General features: G+C 40.6%; 1 protein-coding gene across 2 annotated transcripts in view; it reads right to left on the bottom strand.

The window, feature by feature from the left end:
• The window catches only part of doc2b (double C2-like domains, beta), a 68,093-nt gene extending 52,482 nt beyond the window's left edge, over positions 1-15,611 (bottom strand). For both annotated transcript variants that reach the window (XM_077504021.1, XM_077504022.1), the window contains exon 1: positions 15,056-15,611. In XM_077504021.1, coding sequence (XP_077360147.1) covers positions 15,056-15,335 — 280 coding nt within the window. In that variant the 5' untranslated portion in view covers positions 15,336-15,611. The remainder of the gene's footprint in view (positions 1-15,055) is intronic.
• Positions 15,612-17,938: the final 2,327 nt, after the last annotated feature.

Here is a 17,938-nt window from a genome sequence, read left to right as displayed (position 1 = left end):
TGAATGAAAGAACGACGGCGGCAGCCGCGCCTTTTGTGCACCAGAGCGAAAGCGTGGGCCGAAACCTCGCTACTCGCCTGCGTGCGTCTATTCAGCACGGCTCGAGACAATGCCGCCACGGGAGGCGCAGGTACATGAGGAAAAAGCAGCGACAGACAGAGTGACATTTCAAATCAAAGCAAATTCTGCGGGCTCCCCTTTGTTCCATAAATGCGACATTGATTGCCAGGAAAAAGGTATTTTTACTCAGGCACGTTGAGTCACTACCAAAACTCTCCTGTTACGGTAAAGAGAAGAGCTTGCACAAAGCATTTGAGTAATACAGATGGCTCAACCAATTTAGATTTATTTTTTTTAAGGCTGATGCAGATTCTTGGCAGAATTAAATTTTGATAACCGATTAATCAGACAAATCATTTAATATATATATATATATATATATATATATATATATAAAAATATGGTAACTTGTTTTTTGGTCGCATACAGGCACAACATTTGACAGTTTTCCAATACTGTGTCCTTCAGTATTTAACTTTAAAGAGACAAATATAACGCCCGACAAAAATAGGCAACAAAATAATTACATTAACTAACTAACTAACTAACTAACTAACTAACTAAATAAAATAATCAAATTTTTGCCTATTTGAAAACAGCTAATATCGTTACGAGGTAAGCTAAGTGCCCAGTGGTGTCCAAACTATGGCCATTTGTGGCCCACCAACCATTTTTCAGCAGCTGGCGGCACATGCTAAAAATTATATTTGTACAGTTGGTGGAGACAACCACTACTTGTACTATATTAATTTTATATTTTCTATGAAAAGATACAATTTAACTATTTACAAGTAAAATGAAAACATTCATCTTCCTAACACTGAGGTGAATACTTGGTAATTCATTTTTATAAGCAAAAATTGTTTCTCCAAATTGTGAACCTATTACATTGATTAAAAATAGTCAGATTACTGCAGATTGCTCTTGTTTTGGTTCTGTATATAAAGATGGGATTTGGCTGCTGTTTAATAAAGAGGTGACTAATGGGATAAAAGGCCGGGCCACCCTAAAATTTTAATTATAAAAAACAAAAAAACAACTAAATTATTTACCTCATCTCATTTTACAATATATGTTTTCAAAATAACTAATATATAAACAATAGACAATTGCTTGACTGATTATGGCGCAATTTAATGAACTAAAGTTGAAAATGTTTAAAGCTTTTTCTGAATGTGGCCCTCAGAGAAAAAAAGTTTAGACATCCCTGCTTTAGTCACATCCTTGAAATCCGACTTAACCCTCCTGTCATGTTGCGGGTCAAATTGACCTGAGGGAGAATATATAGCGAGAGAGGAAGAGAAGAAAGGGGTGGGGGGGGGGGGGGGAAACCTTGGCAGGTGACAACTGGTGTTGTGCCTCACTAGTAACATGTAGTTGTCTTGCTTTAGCATACTTGTACCTTTTTTTTTTTTTTAAGAGGCAAAACTACTAGTGAGCATTAGAGGCCAGAAGGCTACTAGTGCATGACAAATGCCTACTACTCATTGGATGTGGTAGTGTTAATAATGTAGCTTGGTAGTTTACTAGTTGGGTTATATTCTATGCTAGTAAGCCAGAAGTAGCACTAGTAGTGGGGGAAAAAAAAAACAGAATCACTAAAGTGTTGCCTAGAGTCCATAGAGTTTCTACGGTAGATAAAGAGCGATTTAGTTCTATTTGACTGCAAGTGTGAACAGGGTCATTAGAATAAGTAAGTCCGTTTTATTTATAGAGCACTTCTCACAGAGAGGACTCGCAAAGTACTTGAGGTGGTTGAAAACAGTCATACACATGAAATGCCTCCCCCGGCAGGGCGATTTCGGAGCAAAGTCCCTCCTGCGATTCCTCTCGCTGCACACGATGAATAAATGAATGGTGTCATTCGCTTCAATTGAAATGCAGATCACGCTAATGAGACCCTGTGTACATTTTGGTCTGCTGTGAAATTCAGACTTTTTTTTTTTTTTTTTTCCTTTTTCACATTTGGCCCGGTCGGTCATTTCCAATTAATCCCGAGCGCCGGCAATTAATTGGTTAGAGCGTTCGCCCGCATCCAGTTGGGGGAAGGAAAAAAACATAAAAAAATCAGCGGACAAAAGGACTCACTGGTCTGCAATTATTATCGCGAATGAGTCCTAGAAGTGTTAACAGTTGCATCTGACACAATTCTGAAACAAGAAACTAAATAACATCCATCCATTTTCTTAACCGCTTATTCCTCACAAGGGTTGCGGGGGTGCTGGAGCCTATCCTAGCCGGCTTCGGCAGTAGGCAGGGTACACCCTGAACTGGTTGCCAGCCAATCGCAGGGCACACAGAGACGAACAACCACTCACACTCACAAGCACACCTAGGGACAATTCGTTGTGCCCAATTAATGTCTTTGGAATGTGGGAGGAGACCGGAGTACCCGGAGAAGACCCACGCAGGCACGGGGAGAACATGCAAACTCCACCCAGGAAGGCCGGAGCCTTCGAACCCGAGTCCTCAGTACTGGTAGGCGGACGTGCTAACCACTCATCCACCGAAAAACTAAATAACAGTAATTTGTAATTATCCATCAATATGTGTTATGTATCACCGCGGCTTCTCACGATGATTAAAAAAAAACAAAAAACAAAAAAAAAACAAGATACCTACCTAACAAAAAATGTTCAATTTAGAACAACTGAACTTCACAATTATTTTAGTTTTATTTGTTAATGCTATTGTCAGCGTAACTTATCCATATTTTTTTAATGAATGAAAACACAAGGTATGAATTGTATTCTAATTTGTTGAAAACTTTACCATATGGCAATTGGTAAAGATAAACCTCTAGCTGACTAATTAAAAAAAAGAAAAGAAAGAAAAAGCAGTGAAAAAATCCAGTATTTGTAAACCAAAATTTAGCTAACAGCAAATTTGCCATCCACAAACCTTCTCATACATGAGGTTCATTTGAAAATGCATCATTTCATCACACTTTTTTTTTTTAATTACTTTGTTAAAAAAAAACTCACAGCAAAAGTTCGGCATGTTTTTTTTTTTTTTTTGGGTAAAATGATACTTGGTATTTAAAAACATCACGATAGGTATCAGTTTTTAGTTTGATTCATTTTAATTAAGATTTTTTTTTTTTTTTTTTTTTGTGACAAATTTCCATGCTTTAGGACAACTTTTCTCTACAAAATGTTTTGTATTATTTTTTTATTTTTTTTATTTTGCAGTTTAAAAAAAAAAAAAAAAAAAAAAAAAAAAAAGTTTAACATTTAAAAACATGTTATCAACCAAGTACAAAAGCGCAGGATTACAGGGGGGGGGGGGGGGGGGGGGGGGGGGGGGAATTCACAAATTTATACATATTGTCCCAAGCTAGAAACTGTTACTGAAGGAAATGTCTTTGTTACACTAATGAAAAAAGGCTAAGATCACATTTTAGAGTTAGCTTGCTGTTCAGTTTGCCATTTTTTTTTCTGTGTGCTCACATCTTTACTGCTGTGTGTTTAGATTTTGTCGAACATTTCCATCTGCCGGCTTGCGTTTGAGTCTGCACTATTTTACTTCAACTTCGCTGACTTCTTTCTTTTTTGAGTAAAGCGACGCAAAGTGAGTGCGATGACAAGTAATTTGATCCCATATGTTCCTGACTTTCCTTGAGAGAACACACACAAACACTTATACACACATACAAATGCACACGAGGATGGAGGATGCTGGTCCAGCCAGCAGAAGGCCTCAGTGGGAGTTTTTGCTGCTAGCTTGTGGCGCTCACTGAGTTATCAGTCTCCCGCTGGCACCCAGAACGTCATCAGTCTATCTCCTCCAAAAAATAAAAATAAAGACTCAAGTCTGGTTAGAAGAAACTGAAGGAAGCGAGGGCTCTTGAGTTTTTCCAAGTACAAGGCCAACAAATTTGTGCCTTAAACCAAAATGCTCGACTTTCTGTTCAGTTTTGGTCATAGGTCCTTGAGGGTTTTTTTGTCTAATCAATTTCAGGTTCATCAATTTCATTCAACTTGGTTTCTAGGGCTTATTTTTGTAAAATTCCAGGGGGTGATACTTTGGGAGATCATGTTGAGGACCTCTAAAACAGAAACATTTGACAAGATAACAGTGACGTGCAGTCAGGGGAGGCAGGAGAGGCTGTGCCTCACCTGTCATCATGGAAATATAAAATTAAAAATATATTAAATAGTTATATTTATTCAGTGTTAAAGTTCTTTTTCATTTAACTTGACAATTTTGGGATTTTCTTTCTCAAAATCGCTGAATTTTCACATTTACCGTTCAACTACTAAGAAGAGGCGAGCGCTCGCTTAGCCTCATCGGCATGGATTCACATCACTATGCCGAAAATCACTGGTCTCACTATCACCCCCTGACATGAGGCACGCAGTTCTCCTGCCTCATGTCAGGGGGCGTTAGTGAGACCAGTAATTCTGATTTGGCACACTCCTCGGCGCCAAGAAAATAGAAGTAGTAGTATTAGCAAGCTAACAGCAAGTCAAGTGCAGCCACCCAGTATTTTTTTTCTCGTTGCTTGGCCTTTATTTCAAAATGGAGGATTCCATCTCGAAATTGAAAGTTCATTTATTTGTAAATCTGACTGTGCCTCACCAGACATGAACCTCACCACACGTCACTGCAAGATAAATGGTTTTAGTGAATTTAATGAGTTTTCGGCCATATCGGGACCCCAAAAAGACGATTCATTTAAACAAAATCACGAGTAGAAAATTGTTTGGGATTTGCTACAAAAATGGCTACTACACCTAAATGGTTTACTTCCTGTTCAATATTGGACATGGGTCCTTGAGACTTTTTTTTTATGCATCCTTTTAAAGTACAGTAGACATGTCTGTCTAATTTCAGGTCCATTTGTGAAAATAGTACGGAGCCCCTAAGGTGACATGGTAGAAAAAGGAAAAAAAAAACTTTGCGTTCCCTCAAAGTTGTTTTGCAAGGGAACGCAGAGTTGTTTATTGCGCCTTCCATGTCACCTTAGGTGCGCCATAAACACTTCCGGGTCATCTTCCCTGTGACCAAAAGCGACGTGTAAACAAAGCAGTGAGAAAATACATGCTCCATCCTAGTCGCTTTGGGAAAGCTTTCCCACTGCTTTGTTCCATGTTTACAAACGTTCCATCCTCATCGCTTTTGTTCACATGGAAGATGACCAGGAAGTGTTTACGGCGCACCTAAGGTGACATGATAGGCGAAGAAAAACAATTTTGCGTTCTCTCGCAATCTTTGCGAGGGAACACAAAGATGTTCTGCAAAGTTTTTTTTTTTCTTCTACCATGTCACCTTAGGGGATCCGTAAAACAGTGACAGGGGCAGATTTTTTTTTTCCCCCCACCCCCAACTTTACAAGTGTACAACTTTTGGAGGTCATGTTCAGGACCTCTTGTATACAATCATGATTTTTTTTGCATGATTTTACCAAAACTGTTGAGTTTCCGGGAATGTTGGAGTGCCCCAAAAAGCTGATTATATGGTCAAAGGAATAATAATAATAATAATAAAAAAACAACAACAAAAAAACAAACAACAACATACTGTTTACATGTTTTGGTAGGTGCTGCTGTTTTGGTCAACAACAGAGTTCTAGTAAAGTCACAGGTATTCGACTTACTACTCATAACGTTCTTCTTTTGAATTAACTAATAGGAGGTATCAGTGTTGATGTAAAGCATTTGCTCATAGATATTTGCGAATAGTGCAAACCAGTGAGCCGATAATTGATGTGTACACGCTTCTCGGAGTGTCATTACTTGCAGCTGAGCGTTCATTCTGGGAAAACGATCTTTTCGCACATTCCTCCGCGACTGACGCCGCATTCTTAGACGTGGATTGAATGAAAAAGCAATTACCGGCCAGCCGGGAGAAACGCTCTGTCAAGGCTCTCAGTCTGACAAAAAGTCCAACTTTCGCACTTTTAAGCCGCTACACAAATTGAAAATGTTTATGCTTGGTGAGTTGTAATCTGTCATCAGATCTTTATGCAGCTTTTAGCTTCTTCTTCATCTCTCTCTCTTTTTTTTTTTTCTTTTTTTTTCTGAGCGTGCAGTCAGGAGTTTTTATGAAACAGCAGAGATGTGATCAAGTGACATATGAGCAAGTCCCATGTAAGTCTCCAGTCATTTTGTTTTGGATAAATCGAGTCAAAACAGATTATGTCAAGCCAAGATGAGTCAAGTCAGGTTATTTTGAGTAGTGTCAAATCAGGTAACTGCAAGTTGAGGTAACGGTAATCAAGTCCTTGTCGAGTTGAGTCAAATTAGGTTATATCGAGTCAAGACGAGTCAAGTTAATTTATTTTGACTTAGAAGTCATGTCAAATCAGGCTATCCTAAGTCAAATCAATTAAGGCTGTCTCACTCTCGAGTCAAGACGAGTCAAGTCAATTTATTTTGACTTAGGAGTCAAGTCAAATCAGGCTATCCTAAGTCACATCAATTAAGACTGTCTCACTCTCGAGTCAAGACGAGTCAACACAGGGTATCTTAAGTCAAGATGAGTCAACAGGTTACCTCGAATCAGATCATCTAAAGTCAAGTCAAATCATGTTCTCTTGAGTCAAGTCACGTCAAATCAGGCTATCAAGTCAACTCAGGCTGTCAAGTCAAGACGAGCCAACTCAGGTGTTTCACGAGTCAAGATGAGTCATCTTAGTTTATCCTGAACCAGATTATCTAATGTCAAGGCAAATCACGTTATCCCGAGTTAAGTCAAATCAGGTATTTGCAAGTCGCTCAGGGTGTCTTAAGTCAAGTTGAGTCAACTCGGGTTATCAAGTCATGTCAGGATATCTCAAGTAGAGTCAAATCCAGTTCACTCAGGTCAAGTCAAGTCGAGTCGAGTCAAATCCGGTCATTGCAAGTTGCGACAACTCAGACCAAGTTCTTTCAAGTCGGGTCAAATCAAGCCATCTCGAGCTGAGTCATATCAGGTTTTCTCAAATCAAGTCAAATCAGTCATTTACACAGGCTGGACAGGCTATTCAAGTTTAGAAAAGATCTGTAGTTGCTCAATTGATATAAACAATTACCATGGGGATAGTCTTGGCAAAGAATATCAAAAGTGCCTCCTAACATACTATGAATGCATGGAAAATGAGAACAGGCTTACAAATTTACAGATTTACTGAGCAGAATGGATTTTCAATGACTTGTTTCCCCATTCCTGAAGGCAGGCAATTGATTTGTATGCGTGCTTATCATTTAGATACAAAAAAATGCAGGCGTCGAATGGTAGTAAAAATAAATGTGTAGCTTCCTGTCCCCTCCCACACTGTTGCTTGTGTTTTGGCTTCTCAGAAAAAGTGATTTGTTTTGGCAGGATGCGTTTGCTTTTATAGCTACGACGAGGATCCCAAATCAGCCGCTAAGGGCTTTTCTCAGCTCTGCCGGTCAATAATTGCCACGAAGCCGGAACACAGCTCGTTGTGATTATGTACTTTTGTTTGTGCGTTGGCACAAAAAACATGAAGAAAAAAAAAAAGCGGTGAGTCAGAGCATGTAGCAGGGGTGGGGAACCTTACAGGATGGCACCGGGCATCGTTCCTGAGAAAAAGGTGCAAGGACGGCACGGAATATATTTGCCCCGCTGCTTTATGCCGGGCCAAGTTTCAACCTGCTGGGTTGTGAGCAAATTCTAATCAACACGTTTGTTCTTTTGGGGGTATTATTATGATTGTAGTAAGGGAAATTTAGCAGGTGCAGGCTGCTGCTTGTGATCATGTAATAGTATCTGTGGTGAAGCAGCATGGGGCTCATTGGTGGCCCGAGGTTGTTTGTGCACTCCCACTTCCGACTCACCATCAACAATCAGATTTTTATGGCCACCAAGCAGCTGGTGTTTGGTACAAATGCGGTGGAAGTGTGATTCCAACCACTTGAAATCATCCAATTTCACTTAACTCATTCACTACCATGGACGTTTCATTTCTCGTGCAAAATGTGCTCAATAAGAGGTTCTGTACAACCTCCTCTCTACCTGACAACGACTTGAACCATATTTTTTGCTTCTTTTGAAAATGTTACTGGTGTTTTGGGTTTTGTTGTACTTCAAATCCAAGCTTCCCTTCTCTTATTTGTTTGAAAAATTCACAACAATTTTTAAAAATGTGTTTGTTAGTAACAAATATTTACATTTTATTTCCTTTGTTTTTGAAAATTCCATAAAACTTTAGGAAAAAAAATACAATTTTACATTTTTTCCTTATTTTTGAAAATTTCACCTATTTCTTTGTTTTTGAAAAATCCATAAAATTTTAGGAAAAATTAAAATGTTACAATTTTTGTCCTTATTTTTGAAAATTTCACATATTTCTTTGTTTTTGAAACATCCAACTACTTATTTTTAATTTTCCAATTCTTTGTTAGTTTATGAGCATTTCACAATTATTGTTTTAAATATATATATTTTTAAATTTCACATTTTTTTGTTTATTTAGTCTTAAAATTTGGTTTGTGAAAATAATGTCAACAATGTTTTTCCCACTATTTATGAGAATGTAGCAATATTTTTTGTTTTTTTTTAAATGTGCTTTGAAGTTAGGTTAAGATTTTATGATAGCTACAGTTTGACACAAAAGGAATTTCTACATCAATTTTAAAATATTATAATATACAGTGGACCCAGGTATACTTGTGGTTCAGCACCTATTCACAAATTTATTCATTTCTTTTTTTTGATATATTATTGTCAAATAAATAACACCTCAGACACAAAATAAAATATTTGTGTGGACTCGTTTTTCCACCACAATGACTCGTGCATCTATTTTTTATTTATTTTATTTTTTTTTAAATACATGTGACGAGCGTCTGCATTGACGGTGTGGCATATGCCTATTTGCAGGCCAGACATAATGCCAATTAAATGTCATCAGATACATTGAAAAGTGCAGCACTGATGCAGACGTTTTTGACATTAAAAAATGGGCCACTTCTTGATGTATATTCATAAACGGCACTGAGAGAACCATACCATATTGAACTCATCATTCGGAATGAGATGCGATGAAAAAGGAAATGAGGAGAACCAACTTTTTTTTTTGGTTTGATTTTGAAATTTGTCACCATTTTTGTGGTTGTTTTTGAAAATGTCAATTTATTAAACAATTTAATTTGGTTATGAACATTCTCGACAATCTTCCCATTTGGGTCTTTCCATACCAAATCACCCAGTGGGTTTTAACAAAGCAGATATTGATTTGAATGAAACTTGTTGTACTTGTTGAAAGTGATCTCACACCAATAAATCGAAGCTATTGGCCGAATTAATTAATATGTTCAGCAAAAAGGGGTGTGTTCGCCTTTCTTTGAACTCTTATATCGCAGAAACTGTAATCTGTCACACAATTTCCCACATTTTTTGGGGGTGATCACTGATTAGGCATGCATTACCGTTTTTGTAAAATCTATTTTGATGCTGTTTAATTCACACCAATTTTTTCGTTAGCTTTTTCAAATTTTACAGCCATCTATTTTGGCACGCAGTCATTTCGACGCCATGTTTTCATTCCGACGAGAGCTTTGGGAGATGACGTTCTCCTCAGTGGCACTTTATAATTGAAGCTGATAGGAAGGCAGAATTTTGTATTTAAGGCTTTAAACGTCATCGTGGAGCAGAGCGCTTGGCAACATGAAAAGCGTCACGAGCGGGGATGAAGCCAAATGAAAAGTCCCCTCGTAGCAAATGGATGTGTGTAATAGCCGGCATTATCATTACGTAACGCGCTCAGCCGAAAGAAGGGATGAAAGGTGGGGTTGGAGGTCAATCCCGACCGAGAGAAGCCGCTCGCTAGTCGCGCTGTCGCACCCGCGGCTGTCTCGACAGCTTGTACGTAATCAGAAGATTCGGCTCCTTACGCGGAGCATTACGAAGCTCGGGGGATGTTTTGGAGCCGATCGATGCGAAGGTTTCGGTGCGAGACGAGCAACAGATGGCTCGGTGGCCTCTTAAAGGGACGCTGTCCCGATGCGCTGGTAACAAGAACAATGATATTGAAGTGCTTGTGCGACCGTATTGCGGGGCAGAAGTTTCTGCAATCAACGAGAACAAGGCAATGTTTCATTTCATTCTATTCTATTTCTAAATATCCTGAAAAGTTGTCTCAATTTTTATCTTGTCAAAAATATTAACAGCGAAAAATCTGTTCTGTGGGGAAAATGTTTGATACATATTTTAGATTTCTTTCAAAAGTATCAGGTTTTTTTTTTTTTCATTTTTGAAAATTTCACAGCCAACACTTTGAAAAGTCCTTTTGAAAATGTCCATTTATTTTTTTTACCCCGAAACTTTAACAGTAATAGTATTTTGTTGTTTGTTGCATTGTATGTTTATATAAAAATTGTTTACATCTGTAAATGTTTCCATTGCTGAAACGAGCTTCTTGACGAGATTTCCTAAAAATTCCAATAAAAATAATGCGATTGGAGGCGGCACGGTAGTCGAGTGGTTAGCACGTCCGCTTCCCAGTTCTGAGGTCTCCGGTTCGAGTCCAGGCTCGGACCTTCCTGGGTGGAGTTTGCATGTTCTCCCCGTGCCCGCGTGGGTCTTCTCCGGGTACTCCGGTCTCCTCCCACATTCCAAAGACATGCATAGCAGGTTAATTGGGCGCTCTGAATTGTCCGTAGGTGTGCGTGTGAGTGTGGATGGTTGTTCGTCTCTGTGTGCCCTGCGATTGGTTGGCAACCAGTACAGGGTGTCCCCTGCCTACTGCCCAGAGCCAGCTGAGATAGGCGCCAGCAGCCCCCGCGACCCTTGTGAGGAATAAGCGGTCAAGAAAATGGATGGATGGATAATGCGATTGGAATTAGTCCTTATTTAATTATTTTTGTTAGTTTTTGAAATTTTTAATTGTTTTATTTTCTGTTGAAAATGTCACATTTTTTGCTTAAGAAAATTTAACAGCATTTTTTTTTAAATTGCTTTTTTTTTTTTTTTTTTAAATCCTATTCCATGATCCTTTTTTTGAAAATATCACTCAAAGTTCCAATCCAGTAAATTTCATTGCAAAAGATGGTTTTATAATTGTACTGTTTATTTTTTGACATTTCACAAGAACTTGCGGCTTGTTTGTGAACATTTTCTGATAATTCACCATTTTGGGCTCATTTGATTCTGTTTTTTCAAAATTTAATGGCGAACCTTTTTTTTTTTTGTTTTCTTTTATAAATCTGATGATCATTTTTTTGGTTAATTTATTATTGTCCTTGTATTTGAAAAATTTCCTTTGAATTTGTGGGGGGTTTTCCATCTGAAATGCTTTTGCTCTTGGTAAATTTCTGAAACTTAAATTAAAAATTAAATAAAAAATGGTTTATGAAAATTGATGATTCTCATCACAATCCATCTACGCTGACCCAAAATCCATCATTCCGATGACAAGTTCCTGCACGAGTGACCCTGCAGTCTTTCATTCGACTCCTCCAGTACGTCCTAACTTTGCTCTGACTGGATGTTGCTAGCACTGAAGGGTAAGCTCTTGTTATGAGGGGATTCAACCAGTGAGACCCCCCCACCCACCACCCCCCTCCTGCCACAAACAATCGTCTTTGAGGCTTATCTCGACCGAACACGAGAGCTTCGTCTGTTTTGTGGGTCACGCCCGCTATTTCTCCTCAGCCCGGAGAGGACACGATAGCCCCCCCCCCCCCCCCCCCCCCTCCATCAGGGGGACCGGGCGATGCACTTCAATTAAGGAAGTCAAGGTTGAGTCACAATCGGTCTTGCGTGGGGATAAATGAAGCTTTTATGCAGATTAGCTGCCTCACAGCCCCCCCACCCTTAGTGGGTTTGGATCACAGAGGCCACTACCACACCCCATCCCAGGAAAGGCGCACACATACTGGATTACGTCAACAGATGATGTGGGCCATGGCTGCCTTGTTGCAATCACAAACGGTCGTACTCGCATCGAGATGACATTCAAATTTAGTGACTGCCGAGTGTCATACCGCAACTTCCAGAACTGAAACAGAAACAGGCTAAGGCAACGTTGGGACAAAAATGCAGCAAAGTGGAGACTGAGGGCAAAAGGTGAGCAAGGTAGACACTATGGACTGTCATACCACTGCCATGTATCGACAGGAGACTGGGAACAAAGTGCAATAAAGAAGCAACTGTGAACTATCACTGCTAAATTATCTTTAGTAGAATGAGGGCAAAGGGGAGCTTGTGGAGTGCAATGCTCAAGCATCCACCGTTAAGGCATAGCAATAGCTATAGCAACAATATCAACTAATGTTATAAGATGTGTGTTTGTTTTTTGTAATTTTCAGCAGTGGATTTTCAAGAGACAAGAGGGCAAAATGCAGCAAAATGGAGACTGTGGAGTGTCATAACTGCAGCTGGGTAGTGGTCAGAACGGAGTAACATTTGCCTCCTGGCCCTCCCCCCTCTGCTCTCCATCATCATCCTCATCCTCATCCTCATCCTCATCCTCATCCTCATCCTCATCCTCATCCTCATCCTCTCGGGCAGTTGAGGATTAGACCCTGCATGCCCCACGCCCCACCCCCTCCTGCTGCGGTGGGATTAACGGCCTTGTGTCACACATTAAGCTCCCATTGCAGGAAAAAAATGCAAGGAAGTCGGGCAACATGAAAGTGATTGATTCAGAGTCACCTGGGGATAAAATTTGAGCGGTTTTGGGTCACCTGCAGATGAAATTGTGGAAAGTGTGATTGATTTTGTTTTGTTTTTTTGCCGGATTTACCTCATTCCTAATAAAGCTAAAAGTTGAAAAATTGACTAATGGAATCTGATGGATTTAGGGCCACCTGCTAATGGAGTTGTCACAAGTGGGATTAAGGGCCACGCATAAGAAATTGTCACCAATGTTGTTGAGGATAACCTGGGGATCACCTGTCACCTGTTGAAGTTTTTTTTTTTTTTTTTTTTTTTTCCTCTCTCTCGGGACTGACCTGTTATTCCGAGTAAGGTTAACTACAACACTGGTAGGAAAGTTATTGATTTAGGGTCATCTTGTGATGAAAGGGAAAAAAAAAATGCCCCAATAGAAATAGATTTAAGGCCCTGTTCACACGGAAGCAAATCCTGCTTCGTTCCTCAAACAAATCTTGTACGTTTCAAGACATGCGAGTATCCGAAAGAAGATGCTCAGGTTATATATGCCAAGTCTGGAGTGGCGCTGTAGCGCTGGCACAGGGAGTTAAGCGTAGAAGAAGAATCAGCGAAGTAGACGAACAACTGAACTGAATAGCCGACAGGCCAAGACTTTTGAAGCCGCCATATTAATCCTCCTAAGAAACATTTCTTCATCTCGGCAGTATCGAAATTAGAACAAATTTGAGACAGTACTTAGTAGAACCAACAGGGATCTAAGAAATGAGCGATCAAAGAAAAGGGGGTGTTCAAAGTAGTTGAAACAGTAGACTGCTCACGAGATGGGAGGAGTAAAATGGCTGCCCTTTCGCTTCAACGGCTTGCACGGGCGTGTATGGGCTCTCGGCTATCCCGTAATATATACAGATCAGTGAGACGAACAACACATGAAAAGCGAAATTGGCGGGTGATTCTAGTACAACAACATCGCGCTAAAAAAGCATAAGCTGAGGAGGTTGCGCAAAATTACGAGAACACGGCTATTTGCGATTGTTGTTGACAGACTGGAGGTTCGTGCGCAGTCACGTGAGAATTACATCATCACTGGAGGAGTATCCCGCTTATGGTGTCCACATTGGAACGTACGGGGTGCGGTTTTGAAATCTTTCCACTCTGGGCCCAATTCCAAAAGTGATTGCTTTCAAGCTCCGAAACCCCGCCGCCATGTGGACAAACTTCTCAAATGGTAAGAAACTTGTGCGGATATATTGAAATGGGCTTTCATGTGCACGGGTTTGTGTCACCTGTGGCTGAAACAGCCAAGTGAGTGATTTGGGGATTAGAAATTGAAAGGAGTGGTGTGATTTTAAGCCATCTGTTAATTTTTCTTTCCCTCTTTAGATGACATTGTCCCAAGTGGGATTGATTTAGGGTCACCTGTGGAAAGTGCACGTTGACACCGCACAAATGCACCAATAAAAACCCATCAATTATCCTGAGGAGACAAAGTGGATTATGAAGTTTCAATTGCGGCATTTGATGATTTAAGGTAACCTGTTAATGAAATTTACATATACTTATTCCAATAAATTAGGGTCACCTGAAATAGTCAAACGAGTGATTCATTTAGGCTCACCTGTGAATGAAACATTGGCATAAATTATTTAGGATCACCTGTGTGGATGAGTGCTGATTGAGGATGGTTTTAATAGCAGAATTCTTTGATGCCATGTGATTTAGTGTCACCTGTTGATTTTTTTTTTGAGAATGTTGAGAGATTCACGCTTGACTCAGAGAAAGTGATTGATTTAGGGCCACCTGTTGATGAAATAGGGACTCCTGTGAATGAAACATTCGCACAAATGATTTAGGGTCACCTGTTGATTTTTAATTTATTTTTTTTACTTTTTTATATCCAATAAAGTTAAGAGCCCCATGTTTGACTAGTTGTCATAGATTTACTGTAGAGTCACCTGTTGCTGAATTTTAAGGTAGGGTTGAAAAACATATCCCGATATCGAGTCACTTATGCACAATTTCACAAAACAAAAGCCCCACATCATCCTGAAGAGATGAAGTGATGCAAGGTGGAGGATGGGTGCTGGCTAAGGGTTTGATTGTGGCATGCACCAACACCATGAAGAGTGATTTAGGGTCACCTGTGGATGAAATTGCCCCCTGCAGATTTCTGCATGCCATCGGAGCCAATCTGGAGTCACCCGGTCCAAAAAATAAAAAAAATGCAGTCAAACGCTGGGATAAAACGCCACGCATGTTCCTGAGGAGATGGAGTGCAGTGGAGGATGGGGTGAGCGGGTGCAACAGTTGTCTGTGTGTGGTGGCCGATTGCCACTCACACAGGGCGCAACAGACGGAAAAGGTGATGGGGATTAGAAAAAAAAAATTAACAATCCTCTCGCAGATGCCTGGCAACCGACCGCGCATCACTTACTGGAGTCATCCGAGTCGTACGCCTCCACGTCGGGCTCGTCGTCCCTCCTGGAAGCCGATGCTCCGGCGAACGCCCGGTCCGGGCTGTCCTCACTTTCTGCGGCGGCGGCCGGGGCGGCGCGGATGGCGGCGCACGGGGCCCCGACGGGCGGCAGGCCCCGAGGGTAACGGGGGAAGTAGTCCGAGATCTGCTTGATGGGCTGGATGGGTCCGGGACACACGTCAATGGCCATGTGCTCCTGGATGCTGATGGTGGGTTTCTCGCCTTTGCGTTGTGTCATGCATGCGGTCCAAGACAGGAGCCTTCTCCCAAACGCTGCACTGATAGGAAAGAAAGAAAGAAAAAAACAAAAGACAAAAAAGAAAGAAAAAAAAGAAAGACAAGCTGCTCTCGGGTAGACGCACGCACGCAATGCCGCCTCGCACCCCCCGCCGTCTGATTGCCGCCACTCCCGCCTTCAGTCCTTTCCCGCTCTCCTGTTTGGAGACGCCCCCCTCGCGCTCCACCCTCGGCCGCCTATCTGCACTAGAGCGGAGGCAGGAGTGTGTGCCGAGGAGGAGAGAGCGAAGGGATTAGCTGGGGAGCGAGACAGGGAGGGGGTTTGTTAAGGGGGGGGGGGGGGGGTGCTGGTTGGGATCAGCTGATGTCGCTACCTAGCAACCAGCCGGTAAACAGGAACCGCCGCGTCATCGTGCTTAATTCCCACGTTAACCCCGTCCATCTGGACATCAAGCCTGCGTGTGCATGTGTGTTCACATGAAATGCAACAGGTCCGAAAGGAACCACGTAGGTCTGCTAATGGGGGAGATTTAGGGTCACCTGTGGATGAAACTGCCGTGAGGAATTTATGTTCACCTGTGGAGTGTACCATAAAAGACAATTTGATTTGATAAATGCGGGATAACGATTTGATTCGATGTTGTTCAGCTTAGTTTTTGTCTTGGTTATCAGAATCAGTCTCACTTTGTCAGTGTACCACAAGGTGCAACAAAATTGGAGAGTTACAACCTGTTCAAGAGATTTAAAAAACAAAACAAAAAAACAAAAAAAAAACAATGACAACAGTTGGAGCCAGAATGTGAAGTCTGACAGTCGCCAAAAGAGGTGCACCAATTTCTGAGGTGAAAAAGGAAAAACATTGGGGGGAAAGGCCCAGCCTGCTCCTGTAAGGGAGCACAGAAAGGATTTCAGGGGGGAAAAAACCTCAGCAAACAGCCACATGAATACACAACAAATAGCGACTCAAATTCCTGCACATGTGGAAGTGGGGTGGGTGCAGGGCAGTTAAATCGGATGGGGGAATGAAAGTGCCTCAAATTCAAGAAACAAATCAAATCCAAAGAAACAAATCATCATCATCAGCAAACCAATTTATCTCTGGTGTACACATTTTATAGAAGACGATATATGGGAACAGGGGGCGCAATACAATTTTAAAAACTAACAATTCTATTCGGTTCGCTAAATCCAAAGCAATTTTCCCATTCAAATCAGTTTTTGTTACACCTCGTGGCACATGTGCTTATTTAGAGTCATTTGTGGAAGCTACCATCTCAAGAATCCTTAGTTCAGGGTCACTCGTCAATAATATTGTGGCAAAAGATTGATTTATGGTCACCTGTGAATGAAACTGTCGTGAATGATTTAGAGACATCTGTGTTTATTTGAAGTCACTGTGAATTGCCATGAAGATGATGGATTTATGGTCACCTATGGATGATAGCTTTTAAAATTTAGCTATTGCGCAGTCATGCAGATGCAACTTTTATTAAATTGGTTCTTAAATCGTATTTTAATATATTGATATTCATTATCGTTTGAACGTGTTATTGACATCATTTGGATTCTCAAATACTGTAACGCCATCTGGCGGCAACTGCAAAAATCGCACATTATTAGCATTCAGTATGAACCATGTTAAAGATCAGAATACAATGAACTGATTCACGAGCGGAGTCTAAGCATCCACTGGACAGCATCGGCGGCGGATGAGGTTATCTTCAAGTGAACCTTTGCCCAGTCAACAAGATGTCAACACATACAATAATGGAGCTAAAAATGTCCTAACTGCTACAACTGTTGACAAGTTCTGACGTATTGAATGCTAGCAGTGCTTTTGAGTGCATCTGAAATGGTTTAAAGGATTTTATCTTGTCAAGAAAATAACTGCTTTTCAGATCTTCCAAAAAACTGGCGGAGATAAGAGAAAGCTAACAATCTTGAAATGGTCAACAGTGGCCCCTGGTGGCGAAAATGGAAAACACGCCATAATCTGCGCCGTTTAGTCACTTGAAAGATAATTAAGATAATATTGGAATTACTACAAAAAATGTTAAGAGCTTCAAATTTTTCAAGAGTGATTTAAGGTCACCTGCAGATGGAATCGATTTAGGGCCATCTATGTGAGAGAAAAAAACATCAGTGAGGCCTTTAGTTTCGCAGAAATAACAGACAAACACATTTAGGGACACCTGTGGATGAAATTATTATGAGCGTGCTTGGTTTAAGGTCACCTGTCGATGTCGATGAGATTGTTTGTCGTGAGAGCGATTGATTTATTAAATTTACATTAGTAAGATTTAGGATCAACAGTAGATGAGTTGGGGTTATCTGTTGATAAATGGACGCGGATTGGTTTACAGGGTCATCTAGGGTTAATACAACAGCGCTACATTTAAGGTCACCAGTTGATGAGATTGTTGTGAGAGGGATTGTCTTAGGGTGACTTGTTGATCAAAGCTGTCACAAGAGTGATTGGTTTCGGGTCACCAGTTCATGAGATTCCTTTTGGAGGGATTAAGGAACATGGAAGGAAATGGAGAAAACTAATTGAAAACTAATTGATTTAAGGTCACCTATGGAAATTATTTATTTAGGGTATGT

Source organism: Festucalex cinctus, chromosome 18 (assembly GCF_051991245.1).
Source record: "Festucalex cinctus isolate MCC-2025b chromosome 18, RoL_Fcin_1.0, whole genome shotgun sequence".
Taxonomy (NCBI): Eukaryota; Metazoa; Chordata; class Actinopteri; order Syngnathiformes; family Syngnathidae; genus Festucalex; species Festucalex cinctus.
The sequence above is the reverse complement of the archived record's forward strand: the minus strand, read 5'-3'. Positions and strand labels throughout refer to the sequence as shown.